This window comes from Phallusia mammillata, chromosome 1 (genome assembly GCF_965637545.1).
Source record: "Phallusia mammillata chromosome 1, kaPhaMamm4.hap1.1, whole genome shotgun sequence".
Classification (NCBI taxonomy): Eukaryota; Metazoa; Chordata; class Ascidiacea; order Phlebobranchia; family Ascidiidae; genus Phallusia; species Phallusia mammillata.
The window spans coordinates 2,308,155-2,325,853 of NC_137252.1; the positions used below are offsets into that span (position 1 = coordinate 2,308,155).

Here is a 17,699-nt window from a genome sequence, read left to right on the forward strand (position 1 = left end):
GGTTAGTTTTTGTCTGATGAAAACGTCTCAAACACGACTTACACTTTTCCAAAAATTAGTTTGGTAAATCACGAAGCTGTTTAAGGGCGGTATAGTAAAATAGTAGACAAAATAACGTTGTAAATCTAACCGATAACCGTGCACAGTTAATTTGACTGCATTTTGTCTAGTTTATAGTAGGCACGTACCGTTGGCGGCACACTCAAAGAATCCGTGGGTAATTGTAGCGTTACATGCAGTGCAGTTTACTTCAACCGTAGGAGTTGTAGTATTTATGAAATGAGGTGTACAGGAGGTCGGCCGTTTACAACTTGAGTCCATTGCAAACGCGAAACAAATGCAACCGTTATTCTTCCTAACTGTTTCCGAAATCCCTCCTACAAGGAATTAAAACATTGTAAGCACAAAAAGTGTGCTTCTAACATGGTACAGATTACAGAAGGTTGGTACTTGGAAACATAACGAAATACACTGATGCAGTTTAAATAGAACCGAACGTGGAATTAAATCCACTCTAAAACAATTGATGAAGTATGAAATATTAGAAAAATGCATCTTTGTCGCTCCAAACACGTTTATACCTTTCATCGTAAAGGTAAGATTACTGCTATTGACGCACACACCGAGAAAGAAGTAGTGGTTGGAACGATTTTGTGCCCACTGAAAAGTCGTGGAAACATTTTCTTCATTTTCGATTTCGTTTGATCCAAAGCGTTCTGCTATATTTTCGCATGAGCATAAATGAACGAGTAAACCTGTGGAATTGAGATAAATCTTTTAAAGCAATTGTAAACTAGAAAAAAATATATTTAGGTTGAAAGATTCACAATTTACCAATTCAACTTGAAGATAAATGAATCGCTTATACGAATATAAAACTTATATATCTGTGATATTATCTGTGATAAGAACTTATAATATATTAGCTGTTCCTGCCAGGCATAATATCAACTTTATTGAGCTCTACTGGCAAGTATTTTTATTCCGACGTTTCGACTTTCTATGCAGGTCGTATTCATCAGGGTAAATAACAATGAATGCTCGTAGTACAGTGCACGATAAACCAAGGAATTCGTTGTCAATCAATGTTATTTACCCTGATAAACGCGACCTGTGTAGGACTTCGTTGGTGCAGAAAATAGAATTGCCAGAAGTGCTCTATAAAGTTAACTTATGATATAGTAATGTTGCAACAGTAGGTTTATCAGCGATCACTGATCTATATTACAGCTTACAGCCTACTGTCAAATAATTTTAACATTTATCCAAAACCTTGTGCACTTACCCATTACAAATATATTGATGATGAAGAACAACATATTTCAATATACTTTGCGAGCTACAACCTGCTCGATATGAACAACTGTTGAGTTACGTATAGATGCATAACAAACTATTCCACCCACTAAGCAATTTGTAGCGCAGCATCCAAACAGAGATACGGTGCATTCCACGTTTCCTCGTATAGCGTCGCTAGCCTATATTGTCCCAATAACCTTGTAGGCGTATGGATGGCGTCATGCATGTTTTGCCCATGCGGGCGTTTGTGTCGTGCGAGCAAATATGTCTGAGCTTGCACGTATGATTGAAATGAGAAGTAATGCATCAACAGCTATACTTACGTGGTTATTATATAATCACAAACATAACTGAGTACTTGTGTATGTAGAATACATCATGCAGACGTTTCAACAATCGCTGTTGTCATTATCAGCGCAGGTTCTATTCTATATACACAAGTATTCTGACAGTTATGTTTTTGATTAAATTCCTTTTCATGTCAGTGTATTGTATAATGTTTCTGGTTGTTATTTGTGTTGACAAATTACATTTTGTTTCGAACAAAAGTTGTAATGTTTACCACAAAACTTTGTTCTATTGAGTGACTTAATTCGTGTAAAGTTTGCAGCCTCATTTCGTTCTTTATGTTGTACCTATCAAACGTCTTGTTTTTGATGCTAGTACATGCCTTTTGCGGAAAATCCCTAATGTTTAACAATCGAACACAAACATACGCATTAAACACACACACAAAAATAAATATACCACGGATATATCACTAAGCTGACCGAAATATAATGTTATTCGTTGCAACCAATCATTTGCGGCATTAAGGATAACCATAGATCAGTGGTGTCCAATTCGAACACACTGCCGTGCCAAAAAATATATACTCGCGTTCCAACGTTTGATACTTTTTCCAATCCATTTCTTAAACATCTTAACGGTACGGGCTCAATTTATGCTACTCCAAAAACCTTTTGTTATGTTTATCCGACACACGAAACAAATAGTTTGCAACGGGGTTAAGTTTTGTTAAAAAAAGAAATTTATAAAAGAGAAATAACAATTTAATTAGTGGGTTGCGTAACTTTACTACTGATAGGTTTTACTCAAGTTAGAATAAAGGCCAAGAAGAACCAATAGAAACAAATTTCATTGCGTGACAAATCCTAACGTTTTCAATCTGAATGTGCTAAAGCTTGTGTGCCATTTTCAAATGCTCTGCGTGCCACTTTTCGCACGCGTGCCACAGGTTGGACACCCCTACCATAGATAATATGGGCTATGAAATATAGCCGTATTGCAATCATCAGTTTTTATCGCAGATGTAGTTCATTCATTTCCGCACTGGAACCGCGACCAAGCTCTCTTCACAGCTTCTCTCACTTCTTCTTGCATCACACAGTAGATGATGAAGATGAATAAACCTTGCAATCCGTTCACCGTCACATTGATGTACATGAAGAACTCGTTGGTCGCAGTTGAACCTATACCTGCAACAGTAATAAGCTGATACTTAGAACAAAATTAGAAGTCAACAGGCACATTGCTAAAAGTAGCGTGTTTGTTGTCTTTAATAACTGCACCGCTGGTAATATAGTATTGTCATATACGCAAGGTCTCTGTGTTCGTTGGGGACAATTGTAATCAATGTTACACTAACACGCTGTGGCCACACACCAGCTTATGTGTAGCATACATTGTGATGTATATCTGGGCATACCCAAAAGCTTCTTGAATGCACTGAGGACCACTGTAAGCATCGTTACATTTTTTGCTGTGCCCACGCTGTAGCTGATACGCAACATAGATTTCCTTATGTCTGAGCATACACACAAGCTTCCTGAGTGCACTGAGAAACACTGTGAGCAACATTAGATGTGTACGCTGTTGCCACACACCAGATTATGTGGAGCATACATTTTCATGTGCCTGGGCATACAGAAAAGATTCCTCAGGGCACTGAGGACCACTGTAAGCATCGTTACATTTACTCGCCGTGGCCACACACTAGTTTATGCGCAGCATAGATTTCCTTATATTTGGGCATACACAAAAGCTCCCTGAGTAAACCTTAAATGTGCTCGCTATGGACTCATATAGTGTTTGTGGACTAGATTGCGTGAAAAGTGCACAACAACGTAAGCGAGCAGCTAAAAGAGAACATTGGTCCTCACCTACAAATATTCCTAGCACAAGTGGGATTCCCATCACAGGAGTGAGCAGCAGCAACTTCTTTGCGATGTCGCCCACCACAAGAATCTGGATCTTTTTTGTGATTTTCTCATGCGCGTTTGGGCGACGGATGTGGCCTCGACGGGGTTGGTTGGCGTTTAGGCGGGAAATGAAGACGACCACGTGGCCGAGAATGAGGAGGTTGATGAGAATGCAGAGACAAATCGGACCAATCACCGACCAGTAGAAGAGATGGGATTGATGGTCGAGGAAACAACGCAGATTTTGCTCGTTCGTAGGGGCGTTCAATGCTGTTTGATTCACCGCATTTGGAGTGAGGTAATTTTCTGTAAAGACGAAACCAACAACTGCTGCTGCTGCGGTTATGATTGAGGGGATTCCCCAACCGACGAGAGCTCTGATGACGTTCAGCTTGGTCGGGTTGATCGCGTTGAATTGAAGAGACTTGGACGAAGTTTTCATGGCAAGTGTGATTCCCTCCACCAACATCCAGAACACTGTTAAACAACATTCAATGTAAGTTTATTTAAATACATAAATTAGGGAGACAAATCATGTGGCTGATTCAGCCGTTTATATGTTAATGAATATATACTGCTCAATGTGGTTTTGCACGATGTTTGGCTCCAAAAACTCGTGGAAAAATTATTCAGAGATTGAAGGAAAAATGATTTACAGTTTAAAGAAATCATTGCATCAGGATAGAAACCCGTTTGGGCTGTTGGACAATCATTGCCAAAACCTGTATTGCGCCGTGAAAAGAATAATTGTATGGCAATGCCATTTTGTACAGAGAATATCAATTTACCTGTGCGTGTATCTTTTAAAAGATTCATATCATCATAAGCTAGTCTAATCTATTGTGGATAGATTGCCTTGTCATTTAATTTACCTGAAGACAGCAGGAAGTAGTGCATGGCAACCGCCAGAGGCTCGCACAGCTGTGGATACGTCATAGCGACGTCATGGATTAAATTGAGTGCGTGGAAGATCATGAGAGCCAGTGACAAGTTGATTTGAACAAAGATTCGGTCGTTTACGATCGCATGGCGGACGTTCAAGATTGTAATGACAGTAATGATGAGAAATGAAACCGTTGTGCCTTCGGTGATGTAAGACAGGATCTGGAACAACACAAAATTCCATTAGGTCTCGCGAAATACCGCCATTCTGCCAAAAATATCACTGGCGAAATAACTACCCTATTAAAAGTGTTTTTGTTATTAGAATTACAACAGCTTCGGAACAAAACGAAACAAATCAAGTCTGATTATTTAAGTTTCTGAAGTCCTCAGCATAAACCCTGATTTAAGTTTGTAAACATTAGGTTTGTGATGCCACAATTTTTGTTTTTATTATCGCACTTACGTACAGTAGCATTGGTCACGTGACTCACCTTGTACGATTAGAAATATTCAATTTTTCTTACCTTGACTGAAGCGAGCTGGACAACTGGGCCGACTGCCAGAAGCACTGCAAACACTGTTGTGTGGTCACAAACACAAGAAACCTTCGACTGATTAGTTGTTGTCTCAGTTTCGCAACCTTCACGCGAAAACTGATATGTATTTGGATCAACAAACGCGCAAATCCATTTGGTTTTGCGATCTTGGTTTGCTGCGTTGTCACGTTGGATGCTCGCAGTGACTGGTATCGGTAGAGCAAAGCTTACTTTGGCTTGAGTCGGCTTACTAGCGGACAGGTTACCGGCGATTATGGATAGTAGTGGTTGATCGTCAAACGTAACTACCTCGACGTAGCCAGCGGGTGCCACTTCGTTTGGGTTGTTGATAAAATGTTGTTTCGTAATTGAATTAAACTCTATTGCAGTCATGACAACTGCGAAAGTTGACTTGGAAACTGACTCCACCCTGTTAAGTTCGGCTTGGCCTATGCTTAGCCGGGTTCCACCGGTTTCGGTAAAAATTTGCGCTATTGTTTCGTGATCCATGTAGTTTGAGAATTGACCAGATAAACTCAAAATGAAACGATCAATGTAGTCAACGATGGTCAAGTTCACGTAATGTGGTTCTAGATAAAATAAAATAAATACGTTCTTTTCGGGCATACGCAAAATCTTCTACGAAGACAATGTATGGGAACTACAATGTTCCAACTCGACGCAACTACAATGGTACTTGTGGTTTCGCGTCAGACATTTACCCATGCTTCTGGCAACAAATTCTGTTTATTTAGACCATTAACTAACACAGCGGTTCTCAAACTGGGGTCCGCGGTGTTTTAGAGGTCCTTCACGCGATTTGAAAAAGAATTAACAAACTTTTATTAGGTCAATCCACAGGTTTATTTTGCCAATGTATTTTCGGTTTTACAAATATGTTTAGCTTGAACCGCAAGTGCTGAAAAAAACTGCGAAGAGGACGTTATGACACAAAATCTAAAAGTTTGAGAACCGCTAAACTAACAGGTCTATATACAGTTGTCTGACAGAAAGTGGTTAATAAGTAGGCTCTTTATTATTAAATCCAGATAAAAACGTCTTCAAAACTGATTATTAGATCGAAAGATGCTGTTTTTGCTTGTTCTTAAATTTCCCTTTGAGTTGTACAACTTGCTATTTTTATAGAATTTTTAATTGTCACTCTCCGACAGCAATGTTTCGGCTGTTCGATCATAAACATGAAGAGCTATCAGAAAATCATAATACATGACAAAAAAGTTTGTTTTTTGCAATAAATAGGATTTAGGATTTTTTGACCAACTTTTCATTAATACTGAATTTTCTTGTTCAAATCTGAAATCTGATTGTTTTCAATTGATATTTTTTATCTCCGAAATATAATTGAGCATTATAGTAGCCTTTTCGCAACTCACCGCCAAAAACAGAGCAGTTGTAGCTTATATTAATAAAAGAATATGGCAGGAATCCAAGTTGACATTCATTGGATAGACATAAACTAGAGTCTAAGACACAGGAAGTTTGACCGTGGCACCGTTTCATTATTTTGATCTCTTCAATTGGAAATAGATGACGATTTGGATCAATGTTTCCGCATTCATAAGTCCTGTTTGTACGAAATAAACACAAAAGTTGTAAATTTCGGACAGCGTGCTGTTTTTTTTGTTGCCTACTTTACGTTGATTTAGTTCAAAGGATGAGTTACTTATCACATATCTGGATTTCTTGCAATTTAGGTTGTAATAAAGACCATGCAAGGTAAGTTCTGTCATTTTGTTAAAGAAAACATGTAGCCACCAATCGCTATTGAACAGTGGTTCTCAACCTGACACTGATTGCGCCTTTTGAATGGGTAGGGCAAGAGATTAACCTACTTGACTAGGCTGGTAGGCTAGTATATCTTTGAAACCAACAAGGTTGGCAATTCTGAACAAGACAATAGTTTTGCCAAAAATCAGCAATGGTAATGTCCATCAGTTGAGTTGTACATCATAAAATGACGTGGAATTAATATAGCAAGCCATCATTAAATTTTCGCGTATCACATATTGAGAACCACGCTAGAACAGTCGAAAGTGCTCTTATTAAAAATAACATTGCAGTCGAAATCTATAGATGTTGTTTGCGACATATGGCATTGAGCAGTGTTACTTTACTCGCGTAAGTTTACGGCCAACATTGCGCCAGCCTCGCTTTCTTGTGAGCTCTTGTTGCATAACGCTTTATAGTACGTTCTGGCTGCAGCGCGTTCAGACATGATTTACAAATTGTGCCCCTCCTCTGTTTCGCGCACTACAACATTTATTCGTTGCGTAGCTATTTATTTGACATTTAACCCCATTTCTTTATCGTTTTTTCATCAACATCAACACATGCAATTTTAACCGTCCGTCTATTAACCGTTCAACTGCTTTATTGGTTTTACTTGACCGCTTGGTTTAAACCTGTATTTAAAATTGAATAAAGATATTGTTGAAACGTTATTATGTTTTTTATTATACTGGCTTGTGTTTCTTATTAATCAGATATAAATGAGCTTTATAAATTTTGACTCACCCAAAAACTCGCCCTCTTGTGATGGTTATATTTTTCACAAAGATTTTTGTTTTGTTTCCGCAGGATATTTCTTTATAGCCACAAACTAATAACAAATAAATGTAACTTATGAATTAATGTTTATTTTAAGGAAAGCATCTATAATTCAAAATGTAACTTACTAATGCATGTACGGTCAGTCCCATTGGTACAAACCGATGTATTTTGTTCAACAGGTGAGATATCAGGCATTACAAAGCCTAACAAAAATTAAAACATAATTTCCGTCTTTTTTTGCATAATTTGAAAACCGAATTGGGGCAGAAAAATAACGATCTCGTAGGCTTCTAAACCAGACGAGGATGATCAAAACTCATGCAAAATAAACGTAGACGTCATACGCATTAACTTGTGTTTGCAAAAGATGCTTAACATCCAAACTATAAATCCAACACTTCAAGTTATGCAGTTTGGCATTAACTTTATTTTCCTTAACACAAGAAATGGCAATTTCATTAAGTTAAGTTTTATATTTATTAATATTTACTCACCAAAAGCGGGGACGTATACACGCCACAGGAACAAAAGCAAAACGAGTCGTTTAGTGCCAATCATTTTTCCTAAGTTTTTGCAACACACATTACTACAATTCAAAACATATAGCATTAGATTATTGAGCGGTAACAACAAATTTATATCTAATTTTTTCGAATCATGTATAATATAACTTATATTTAGTGTAATCTGACTCTGTTGCAACTGCTCAATGGAGATTTCGAGTTGCATCACAGAAAACTCCTGAAAATAACTTTCCCTCCTCGTTTATTACCTTTGTTGCCATAATTTCTTTCAATGTTTAATAGTGATATGTGATATGGAATATTGCGAACACATACTGTCAACAACCAATGAATAAAATTCTCGAGCCATTGGTTGTATCAGGAGAAAGCATGTCTCGTGTCACTGTATTTGCGGGAAAATTTTTCACAAACCAACTGAGGAACTGCGTCATCCGAGACGTATTATGTTGTCATGGCGATTCGTTCTACTGTACAATGTACATGAACAGCCTAAAGACAATGAAAAAATATTTTAATTAAATGAAATTAAAACGCCCAGATTCGGTGAATGGTTGAGTTGAGTTTATTTCGCTTGTTGAAAGAACACATAGCGACAAAACAATATTGACCATAAAATGGTTATTCGAAACCAGTTTGCTTTCGTTAAATTTGCTGACGAGTTGCCGGTGTTGTTCGCAAGTAACTTCAGGGCTATTTAAAAACGTGTAGATAAAACTAGCGACTTAACGCATACTTTCATAGTAAAATGTTGAAATCAGGCAATGTATTTACCATTTATTGGAACAAACAAGCCACAAAACTAGGAATGCAATGACAAACATTCCAACTACAAAATGATTTCTCAGTTCCTTTTTCATTTGCAGAAACAAAGAATCGTCTTTCATGTATTGATCAAACAAAGTAGCACCAACATTTCTTCTCGGAAAGTCAAAGGACGGGATTTCATGCTTTAAAAACTCACACAAGGGTTTCCAGCCTTTTTCGGCTTTGAATATTAGAAGCTTCTCTTCTGGGCAATTCTATGTACAAAACAACATGGATGTTCCAAAGAGGTTAAAGTTAATTTTGTCCAGATCTCTTATTTAGGTTGCTGGATGTAAGTTTTACCATGTCCTATAATTTGTGTAAAGTTGTAAATTTCTAATGAGCCCAACCTACACAAGTAATCGTTATTCGTGAATTTATAAATCACTCGTTGAAGCGAAAAACTATCGTTGCATTGCTGCCACAAAAACTATGTTACGGTTTAAAATTGATGACTTAGCTGACGAAAACGCAAAACTGTTGGCGTATTTAATTAGCTTTGTCGTGATTAGTGAAGGTATCATGGTACCCTATGCCAGTTATGTAGCGAAAACATGCGTTAACGTTCCTACCGTCATAACATCGGTGTTGTGGCGTCGAAATCTGTTCAGTTGGATAACTTTACTGGCCTTCCAACTTCCAAAAGGAACCATCGGGTGAATGGAATGCACTGGTAGGTCTAAAACGTAAACAAGTGGAGCTGTAGGAATTCTAATGCTTTAAATACAAAGTCTTTGTCTTGGAAGTGTCTTTTTCTGTATGTTTATGGATCAAACTCCCAGACATTATGCCATGTTGACGCCGTGTTGTTTTGGCCATGTGTACAGCATCTACACATAACAATGATGACTATAAGGCTGATATAAACGTACTGACAAGCTATTGTTTCGAAACCTGGGATGAAAAAACCTTCGACTCATTACTACAATCAAAATACTGGCTTTGGAATATTTAACAATGTGCAGAGTATCAGGTTTTGCCCAACCACTCTCTTTCGACCGGTTTACCACCGAGCCTGTGTAGCTAGTGGGCAGAGCTCAAATATGCAAGATTTTTTTGCCCTCTGATTTGCCATGCGAGGATGCTTGGGAAATCGGCTTGATTCGATGTAACCCTTTTAATAGGTCAGGTTTAATTAAACATTTTATGAGTTTTGTTTCACAGTACGCCAGATCTATTGATTTTAACCAATCAATCTGGTTTCCCAAGCACATGCTGGGAGCCGAACTGTTTATTATTTGGGTTCAGGTTCGGTTTGAGTTCGCCCGGTATAGCTCTTTTCTTGCGTTTATCATTAAGTGCGCTGATTTGTCTAAAACATAAATATATTACAGGCTGCATTTTATACTGGTTGGGTTTCGGTTCGGGTCCAACGCCGAACAAAATCTTAGGGTTCAATTCCGGTTCGAGTTTTTAGAAAATCGTATTTGGCGGTTCGAGTTCGATTTCGGTGAAATGCAATAAATCGTTCAAACCGGTTCGCACATTCGGGTTCAGTTCCGGTTTGACTCCCTGCTTTATTCGTCAAGACACAGACTAGAACGATTACCACACCCATTCAATTACCCTAACAAAACTTTTAGTAATATATTACCACAACTTACAAAATCGTCGGTGAAACTGAAAGTAGTTCCATCCGGTTTGCGTAAATGTCATGAGACAAATGAGAAGATAGTTCGTTTCCCAAACATCAAGTTGACGAAACCAACTCTTTACCCAACTCTCTGCCTCTCGCATTGACAACACTACCTGTTGGAATCGAACCATCAAAAGGTGAAAAAAGGTTTTTCATTAAACAAATCATAGTACACCAAGCCCATCGAAAGGCTTTATACCGAGTCAGCCGGTTACTAAACATTGCCGCACATACCACACAACCAAAAATAATCGCATTGACTATTTAGTTTCACGTTAATTGTAGCGATGTAGTTGTTGCACATCAGAGCTTTCGTGTGCTTAACCGTTCGTTAGTTTTATGCCGGTTTTATTCAGTTTTTTCTGTTTTTTCTTCTATCATTTTTCTTTTCCTGTTGTTCTGTCATTATCTTTATTTATGTTTTGTTTAGAACTGAAAAAGTCATATTGTGTACAGCGAAATCGACACAAGAGTTAAGATATACACAGGCTGATTAAAGTGCTGTTAGTTACAGCTGTGACAGCCTGCGCTGGGATTCGAACCCTCCAACTGGAGTTTTTTCCAGGACGGGCGCTTCTTTGTTTAAAGCACACCTTTGCTACTAATATGATATTGTCAGTTTGATTTAGAAAATGTTGTGGGTTGGCAATATCTGAACCTCCAACAGCCGCCATGCATACCGACGATAACTGTGCAAATTGTTGAAAGACTGGAAATTTGAGAGAACTGTCTCAATTGCTTACAGAATCAGTCAGTAAATTAAAAAGTAGGAATATATATTTCCCCTAATAATGGCATCATCAGTTGCTTATTCAAATAGAATCTTATTCAATAGATGTTTTAATTTGAATAAGGAACTGATGATGCCATTATTAGGGGAAATATATATTCCTACTTTCTAAATTACTGACTGATCCTATTAGCAATTGAGACAATTCTCTCAAATTTCGAGTCAGTTTGATTTACATTTTTTGTACCCAAGCAATAAATGAAAAAGCTCGTTTTTAATGAAGTTATGTTTACTATGAATGGGCGGTTAAAGGACTTTTAGCTTAAAATTCCTGTGATACCAACGCTAAAACTTTAGTGTTTTCGTTTTTCTAGACCGTCCTAAAAACTCCCCGACTATAGTCAGGCTTATCTCTTTTAAAGTTGTTAATTATTAATTATTCGCAAAATCTTCTATATCTGTAGCCAACTTTATTTCACTTTTTATTTCAATACAACCTTTGCCTCGGGGAAGGTATCGCACAATTGCTTCCAGAAGAAGTACACAGGTAGCCCAGTAACAACGTCAACCCCTTCATACGATCTTCGTATATCATCAACCGTGGCTTTTCCATCCATCAAGTCATACCAGACCTACATGCAAATTTCGTAAATACTGTTAGTGTAACTGTGTTTGAAAATCAATCTTCAAATTTAGGTACAGCATTCACGATTTTAAATATTCTCAGCAAATATACACATTAATGGGAAAGCCAACACATTAATGGGAACCTACAAACGCGCCTGTATCCACTGTTCTTTTATGACCAACTGATTGCTTTTTGTCTGCAAATTCGCGTCGCCCCATTTTTTTTGTTGTATGGCACCAAGTTGCCATCATTTTGTGGCTTTCATTTCATATTTTACCTTACAATAGCAATAGAATCTGTGGGAACGTAGTAACGTTTGCACTAATATATAGGCTTGTATCTTTTTGCTAAGATTCTTTGTATGTTCAGAATTTAACGAATAGTTTTTGAATTGGTTGTCAAACTACTGCTTTGCTATGGTGCAACGTTCCGTTTGTGGTATTGTCGTATGTTACTGTGTAGTCAGTGTGAATGGTCAGTAATGCTATAAACCGACCAAATTTTGGCGCTTTAGCCTGTGGACACAGCTCATATACTCTGTACATGCCCTGTTGTCCTTGCTTAGTGCATACAATGCTGCAAATATTACAATTAAACCTACATTATCAGAGAATTCCCAAAACTTCTGTAGGAAACTTCTTAAAATAGTTGTAAAGGTAAACATAACTGTTGCTTTCAGAACTTCATTCAAATTTGGTAAGCATACGAAATCGACAAACAGCATTTGATAAGCGGTGTCAAAATGCACGAAAATGTTGTCATTGTTGGTAAACAAAACAGAACTTACGGTATGCAGTTTACCTGTCGATGATAGAGGAAGTGCTGTTTCGTGTCATGAACCACAAAGCCTAGGATCTTAAAAGCCTCTGCCAATGATTTAGTGCCGGTTTTCGATAAACCAGCCATTATAACCTTCATATTTCCAAACTTTGTAACAAAGCAACATCAACTGACTCACAACACACACCAACAACTGAACGGGCAATACTTGCATTGCTTCCTCACTGCATTTCAGTGGACCACTGAACCGTGGACGCTGTGCCCTGTAGTTAAAGATTGATCGTCGGCGCCCCGACGGTGTTTGCTTTTGTCGCGAGTCAAAATGTCAAGTACTGATCTAACGTACCTTGTTTATGTACATAACCGTTGCAGGTGCACAGTACTGTAAATAACTGTTCTGCTTATAGCTTAAATTGAAGCAATAAATTAAACGCCGAAATTTTCGAAGCAATAAATTACAATGTAACATGAGACATCCGAGCAATAACATCGGATAAGATTTAGTTGCGTGCGGTGTAAGTGTTGATTAGACCTAATTCGAGAAAGCCTAATTTTTGTTCAAGTAGTGTGTGTGATTCGAACTAGACACATCCGTATCTGTATAGAGCTTTTCTGGCAAATGTAATTTTATTTCGACGCTTCGACGTTCTATGCAGGTCGCCTTCATCAGGGTAAATAACACCGAATGCGACTAGTACAGTGCAAGACAAACAATGGAAAAAAGAATGAAACGCAAGCACGCAACGAAATCAACGCGCGATAAGGAACGATTAGGCCTCTAAGCTTTGAGCAGGTGCCTGTAGCACGCTGAAAGCATCACTTCTGTTTTGATGTTCATTGTGTTGCCCCATGGATGAATATTCCATGACTCAAGAAGTGGAGCAATCCTTTCAATCATTCAGGAAAGGGCTTCTATCAGCAGGTTCAAGGCACAACGGTGGGTTTCCCCGGTCTCTGTGGTTGTCACAAACATGACAATGGAAGCGCTCGAGGAAAAAGCCTTTTCAACATTTGCCAACCCACCAAGATTCTGGCGGCGATATGTTGACGACATTTTTGTGTCATTGCTAAGAACCAGGTTGAGGCATTTTTTCGGCACCTCAACGAGGCGCAGCCAGGCATTCGGTTAACCATGGAACTCCAATCGGTAAACTGTCTCCATTTTTAGATGTTCAAGTCACAAGAACCGATAAACAAGAGTGTACCACAAGCCAACGAGTACCGGCAGGCATCTCAATTTTCGATCTCATCACCCCACACACCAGAAAAAAGGGTGATTCGTTGCCTAAAAGATCAGGTACGAAGCTTGTTGATTTCAGTGCGGCGTCTGTTGGGCCCGGGAGCCTGACTGCTGGAAAAGACTATTCATTAACGGGGCAACACAATGAACATCTAACAGACGTGATGCTTTTTGTAACATCAAGGTGGGAAACGTGACTACGTTTGAGAAGACTATGAAGCACAATTTGGTTGAAATAATTCCAAATCAAAGCAAGAAACAAATGATATTTCTGATACATTTACTAATAAAACGAATGTTTGTCAGCCATTTTTTTGACTATTTTCCTCAGAAAATGGCATTCATAAAATTGATGAACGTATAAAAGGAAAACAATATGAAAAATATATTATCATCATTGTGCGTACGTGCAACTATCCTAGTCATGCCCTTTCAAGTTCAAATACAACACGCTAACTGATTGAGATTATTGAAGTGGTTATTCGCATTTCGACCACTTGACTATTCTCCAAATGTTTTGTCATGGCCGAAAACAAACTCATTTGCATCTTTTAATGAAATGGCAACAAATATGAATAAATTGAATTGGTAGAATTATTCAGTTAAACCCATAAGAGCAAAAACAAAATATGTTTTTCCTGCAAAAGCAATTTTACTTTTCCAGTCAATTATAATGCGTATACATTCAACTACGCCTGGTAATACCTAACCCTCAAGTTTAAACACAACACATTAACTTATTGAGATCGTTGAAGTGGTTGTTTTACATTTTTGCCACTTGACGTTGACAGTGTTGAAATCGTCAAGGGCATCTCTGTGTCAGTAGAACTAGCACTCTGCACCACCAGCACTTTTCGCGATTTACAAGCGAAAGTTCACGGCAAAAGCGTTACCATTTGTTTTCCTGTAATTTTTAAAATAAAGTTTATCAGGTATGAAGATCATTATGGCTGGAATGTCGAGAACCGGAACTAAGTCAATGACTGAAGCTTTTAGGATTCTAGGCTATGCAGTTCATGATACAGTTGAACACTTTGTTTACCATCGCCAGGTGATTATTGCGAGAACAGACTGATCTTCGGAACTGACGAGTATAACGGCTCAAATAGGAACGTTTGAATAATAAAACCTATCGCCTTTTCACATATGTTTGGACCGTTATATTCGCAATTATACTTATGAACAGATCTACGTATAGCGTTCCTGACGAATATATTTTATTAACCTATAAACTGTGTGTAGTATTTCAGATAATTACCAGTCACCAGAGACTTAGATGGAGACAACTGTCGCGTACGTTAACTGACTGCAAGTCAAGTCTGAATTCAACCACTTATTTTGAGATTTATGTGTTAAGTATTATACATGTTATAACTTTACTCAAATAGAATTTATCCTGCTACAACTTCGACCAATAAGTCCAGCTGATGACAAGAAATCGGCCGTATTGGCTAGTGTAGCCACCCAACGGCACTCCAGTTTTTTGGGTATTTATCCAGTTTTTGCCATACAGGTATGGTATGACTTTATGGATGGGAAAGCCACGATCGATGACATACGACGATCGTATGAAGGAGTTGACGTCGTGGTTGGATTGCCGGTGTTTTTGTTCTGGAAAGAAATGTGCGAGGCTTTTCCCGAGGCAAAAGTAATAGAAACGTTTAAGAATGTTGCAAGAGCCCCTGTCGTGTGTCCGAACCCCATCACATGATATATTTTTCCACCGATTCCTTGCCTTTTAAAAATGTTTAAGAGACCGGTTCGTTTCTGCACTACGTCTTTAATGTGCCTGGCATGTTATCATTTGTAAATAAATATGCCGCGGTCGCTGGTATGCATTAACGCTTCAAGGCTGATCTCAGTTATGAATGCTTTGTTCACCTTAGTTTTGTTTTTTGGGGGTAAAATTTAAAAAAAAATCTTAAGTAAACTGTTGCTCACAGGAAAAATATAAACTAATACTCTGTTCTGCCAATCGAACTTATTTTTCCACCATGCACTATCTCCAGAAAATCTGCGTAAAGTACAGAGATAGTTAGATAAACACTGACTACTGTTAAAGCTGGAGACCCTTGTGGGCATATAATGTAATGAATTGGCTTGGGATAGACGACATTTTGGGGTTTATGTTGCAGGTGGTGCTTACCTTACGAAACGCTGAAAGATGGGTAAACAGTTGGTTCAATCTGATGAATGTTTTTGAGTCGAACCTACATCTGATGTGCCTCATGACTTTCACACAAACTGGATGGAAATATTTTCGTTTTCTAAAATTAATGTGTAAGTGAAGTTAAGTTGGTTTGCAAATACATTTAATTTAATTGTAAAGGGCAAGAGTGGCATAATTTTCAAACTAAAAGTTGATTACCATACAAGCTAAAATTAAAGAGCCCCTTGTTCTGTTGCTTCAGGTTTTTATGCGCATAGCATTAATCCCGGTGTGCCCTTCGGAAAGTGGAAAAACGGCAAGCCATTGCAACTATTGAGATATCGACAACACAATAGCGACGTGATGATGGTAACTAATGCATTTATGATATTGTTCATTATTTTGCGAAAGGAAAATATTTCAATACTTATCCTGTTTAATCCTTTCGTTTTGCGTCATTTATGTATGTAAAAGGTTATTTATTTGAGGTTGGATGCTTTTCCACTGAAATGGTACTGACAGCCAAGTTATTACGACTCTCTAGCATTATATTTATAAGCGTGTCACCCGCTTAGCGGTTAGACGTTGTCACATATTTCTTTTCAGCTCTGTCGGTTCGAGCAGCATCGAATTAGCTCCACAAGTGATGTGGCATTCACTGCATGTTTAATTCGCTCTATATATTGCAGTCTTTGCTTTTCCTTTGATCTCTTGCCGTGGGGTCGTCCATGTGAGCACAAATATCCCAAAGTTTCGGGGTGTCGACCTTATGTGTCCATAATGTTTAGCTTTTGTACAAGTCTAATGAATTGCTGTTGTACTTTTGGTTCTTTTAATATGGAGTTGTTAGTCTTATGTTCTTTCCTTGAAATTCTTAGCAAGCGACCATAGCAGTACATTTCAAAACTTTCAAGCTTTAGTTGCTCATAAGTGCCACGATTTGCATACCTAAAAAGTATAGTTGTCTGCTAAAATACAATACGTCGGTGCAAAAAATGCAACTAATGTCAGGCAATTTGATTACAAATAAGGTTAGGCGATTGATGCATTACATTTTAAGGCAGTTTTTTTTTCAAGTCAGGTTAGTAGTGTATAGTAGTATTTCGACAGATATTAAATTTTACTTGTTCCGTAGAACTGTACTCCAGAAAAGCTTTTGACTTATTCCGTGGATCAGGGCTGGACACCTTTATGCAACTTTTTGAATCTACCAATTCCATCAACCTCATTTCCCCGGAAAAATATTGGCAGTGTTGTTTACGATAATTACATTAACGAAAAGGCGTGTTTTCGGCAAATGAAAAGAGAGCTACAACTTGAAGTTGCTCTGTGCTTTTGCCTACTGTTATTTCTTATCTTTCAAATCGTTGAATGTGGTATATAAACAACAATATTTTGTTGCGTAAAGGAGAAAGTGCTTTTGTTGCGTTCTTTGGGGTTTTACCTAATGCATGGTTTGAGGTTTGTAGTACTTGGTTGATATAAAAACTAAATTTATATTTGCAACGCTTGGTGTTCGTGTGTGTAACTTGAGGTGGTTTTCGGTAGTTTGTCTTCTTTTTCCTATTGGTGAGATTTAATGACCACGAGTGAACATTTTGGGCAAATGTAAAAAAAAAACTCTATAGACTGATCTTGAGAAGTAACAGCAGTTTGTTTCTCACAAAAATCACGCCGATCGATTTTTACACAGTGGAGAAAAATAAAACAGAAGTC

The 17,699-nt window shown here is 38.0% G+C and overlaps 3 protein-coding genes across 4 annotated transcripts; 1 reads left to right on the forward strand and 2 right to left on the reverse strand.

The window, feature by feature from the left end:
- Nucleotides 1–1,951: 1,951 nt before the first annotated feature.
- Nucleotides 1,952–7,828, reverse strand: LOC145207724 (adhesion G-protein coupled receptor D1-like). Its single transcript, XM_080078770.1, has 7 exons — nucleotides 7,618–7,828; nucleotides 7,457–7,541; nucleotides 6,316–6,506; nucleotides 4,910–5,511; nucleotides 4,373–4,604; nucleotides 3,462–3,977; nucleotides 1,952–2,777 (listed from the first exon to the last, which is right to left on the reverse strand). Exons 1-7 carry the CDS (start codon nucleotides 7,685–7,687, stop codon nucleotides 2,617–2,619), a joined length of 1,857 nt encoding a protein of 618 aa, XP_079934896.1. The 5' UTR covers nucleotides 7,688–7,828; the 3' UTR covers nucleotides 1,952–2,616.
- A 540-nt stretch (nucleotides 7,829–8,368) lies between these two features.
- On the reverse strand, nucleotides 8,369–12,880 carry LOC145207737 (uncharacterized). Of its 2 annotated transcripts, none has more exons than XM_080078778.1 (6): nucleotides 12,602–12,666; nucleotides 11,684–11,818; nucleotides 10,425–10,569; nucleotides 9,393–9,499; nucleotides 8,788–9,035; nucleotides 8,369–8,505 (listed from the first exon to the last, which is right to left on the reverse strand). In XM_080078778.1, the coding sequence occupies exons 2-6, from the start codon at nucleotides 11,801–11,803 to the stop codon at nucleotides 8,481–8,483; spliced, it is 645 nt and encodes a 214-aa protein (XP_079934904.1). In that variant the 5' UTR covers nucleotides 11,804–11,818; nucleotides 12,602–12,666; the 3' UTR covers nucleotides 8,369–8,480. The 2 variants fall into 2 exon arrangements, with proteins under 2 accessions (XP_079934904.1, XP_079934903.1); XM_080078777.1 differs by having other exon boundaries at nucleotides 8,384–8,505; nucleotides 12,616–12,880.
- Nucleotides 12,881–14,768: 1,888 nt separating this feature from the next.
- Nucleotides 14,769–17,367, forward strand: LOC145209320 (uncharacterized). Its single transcript, XM_080079596.1, has 4 exons — nucleotides 14,769–14,885; nucleotides 15,348–15,482; nucleotides 15,970–16,002; nucleotides 17,119–17,367. The coding sequence occupies exons 1-4, from the start codon at nucleotides 14,769–14,771 to the stop codon at nucleotides 17,365–17,367; spliced, it is 534 nt and encodes a 177-aa protein (XP_079935722.1).
- Nucleotides 17,368–17,699: the final 332 nt, after the last annotated feature.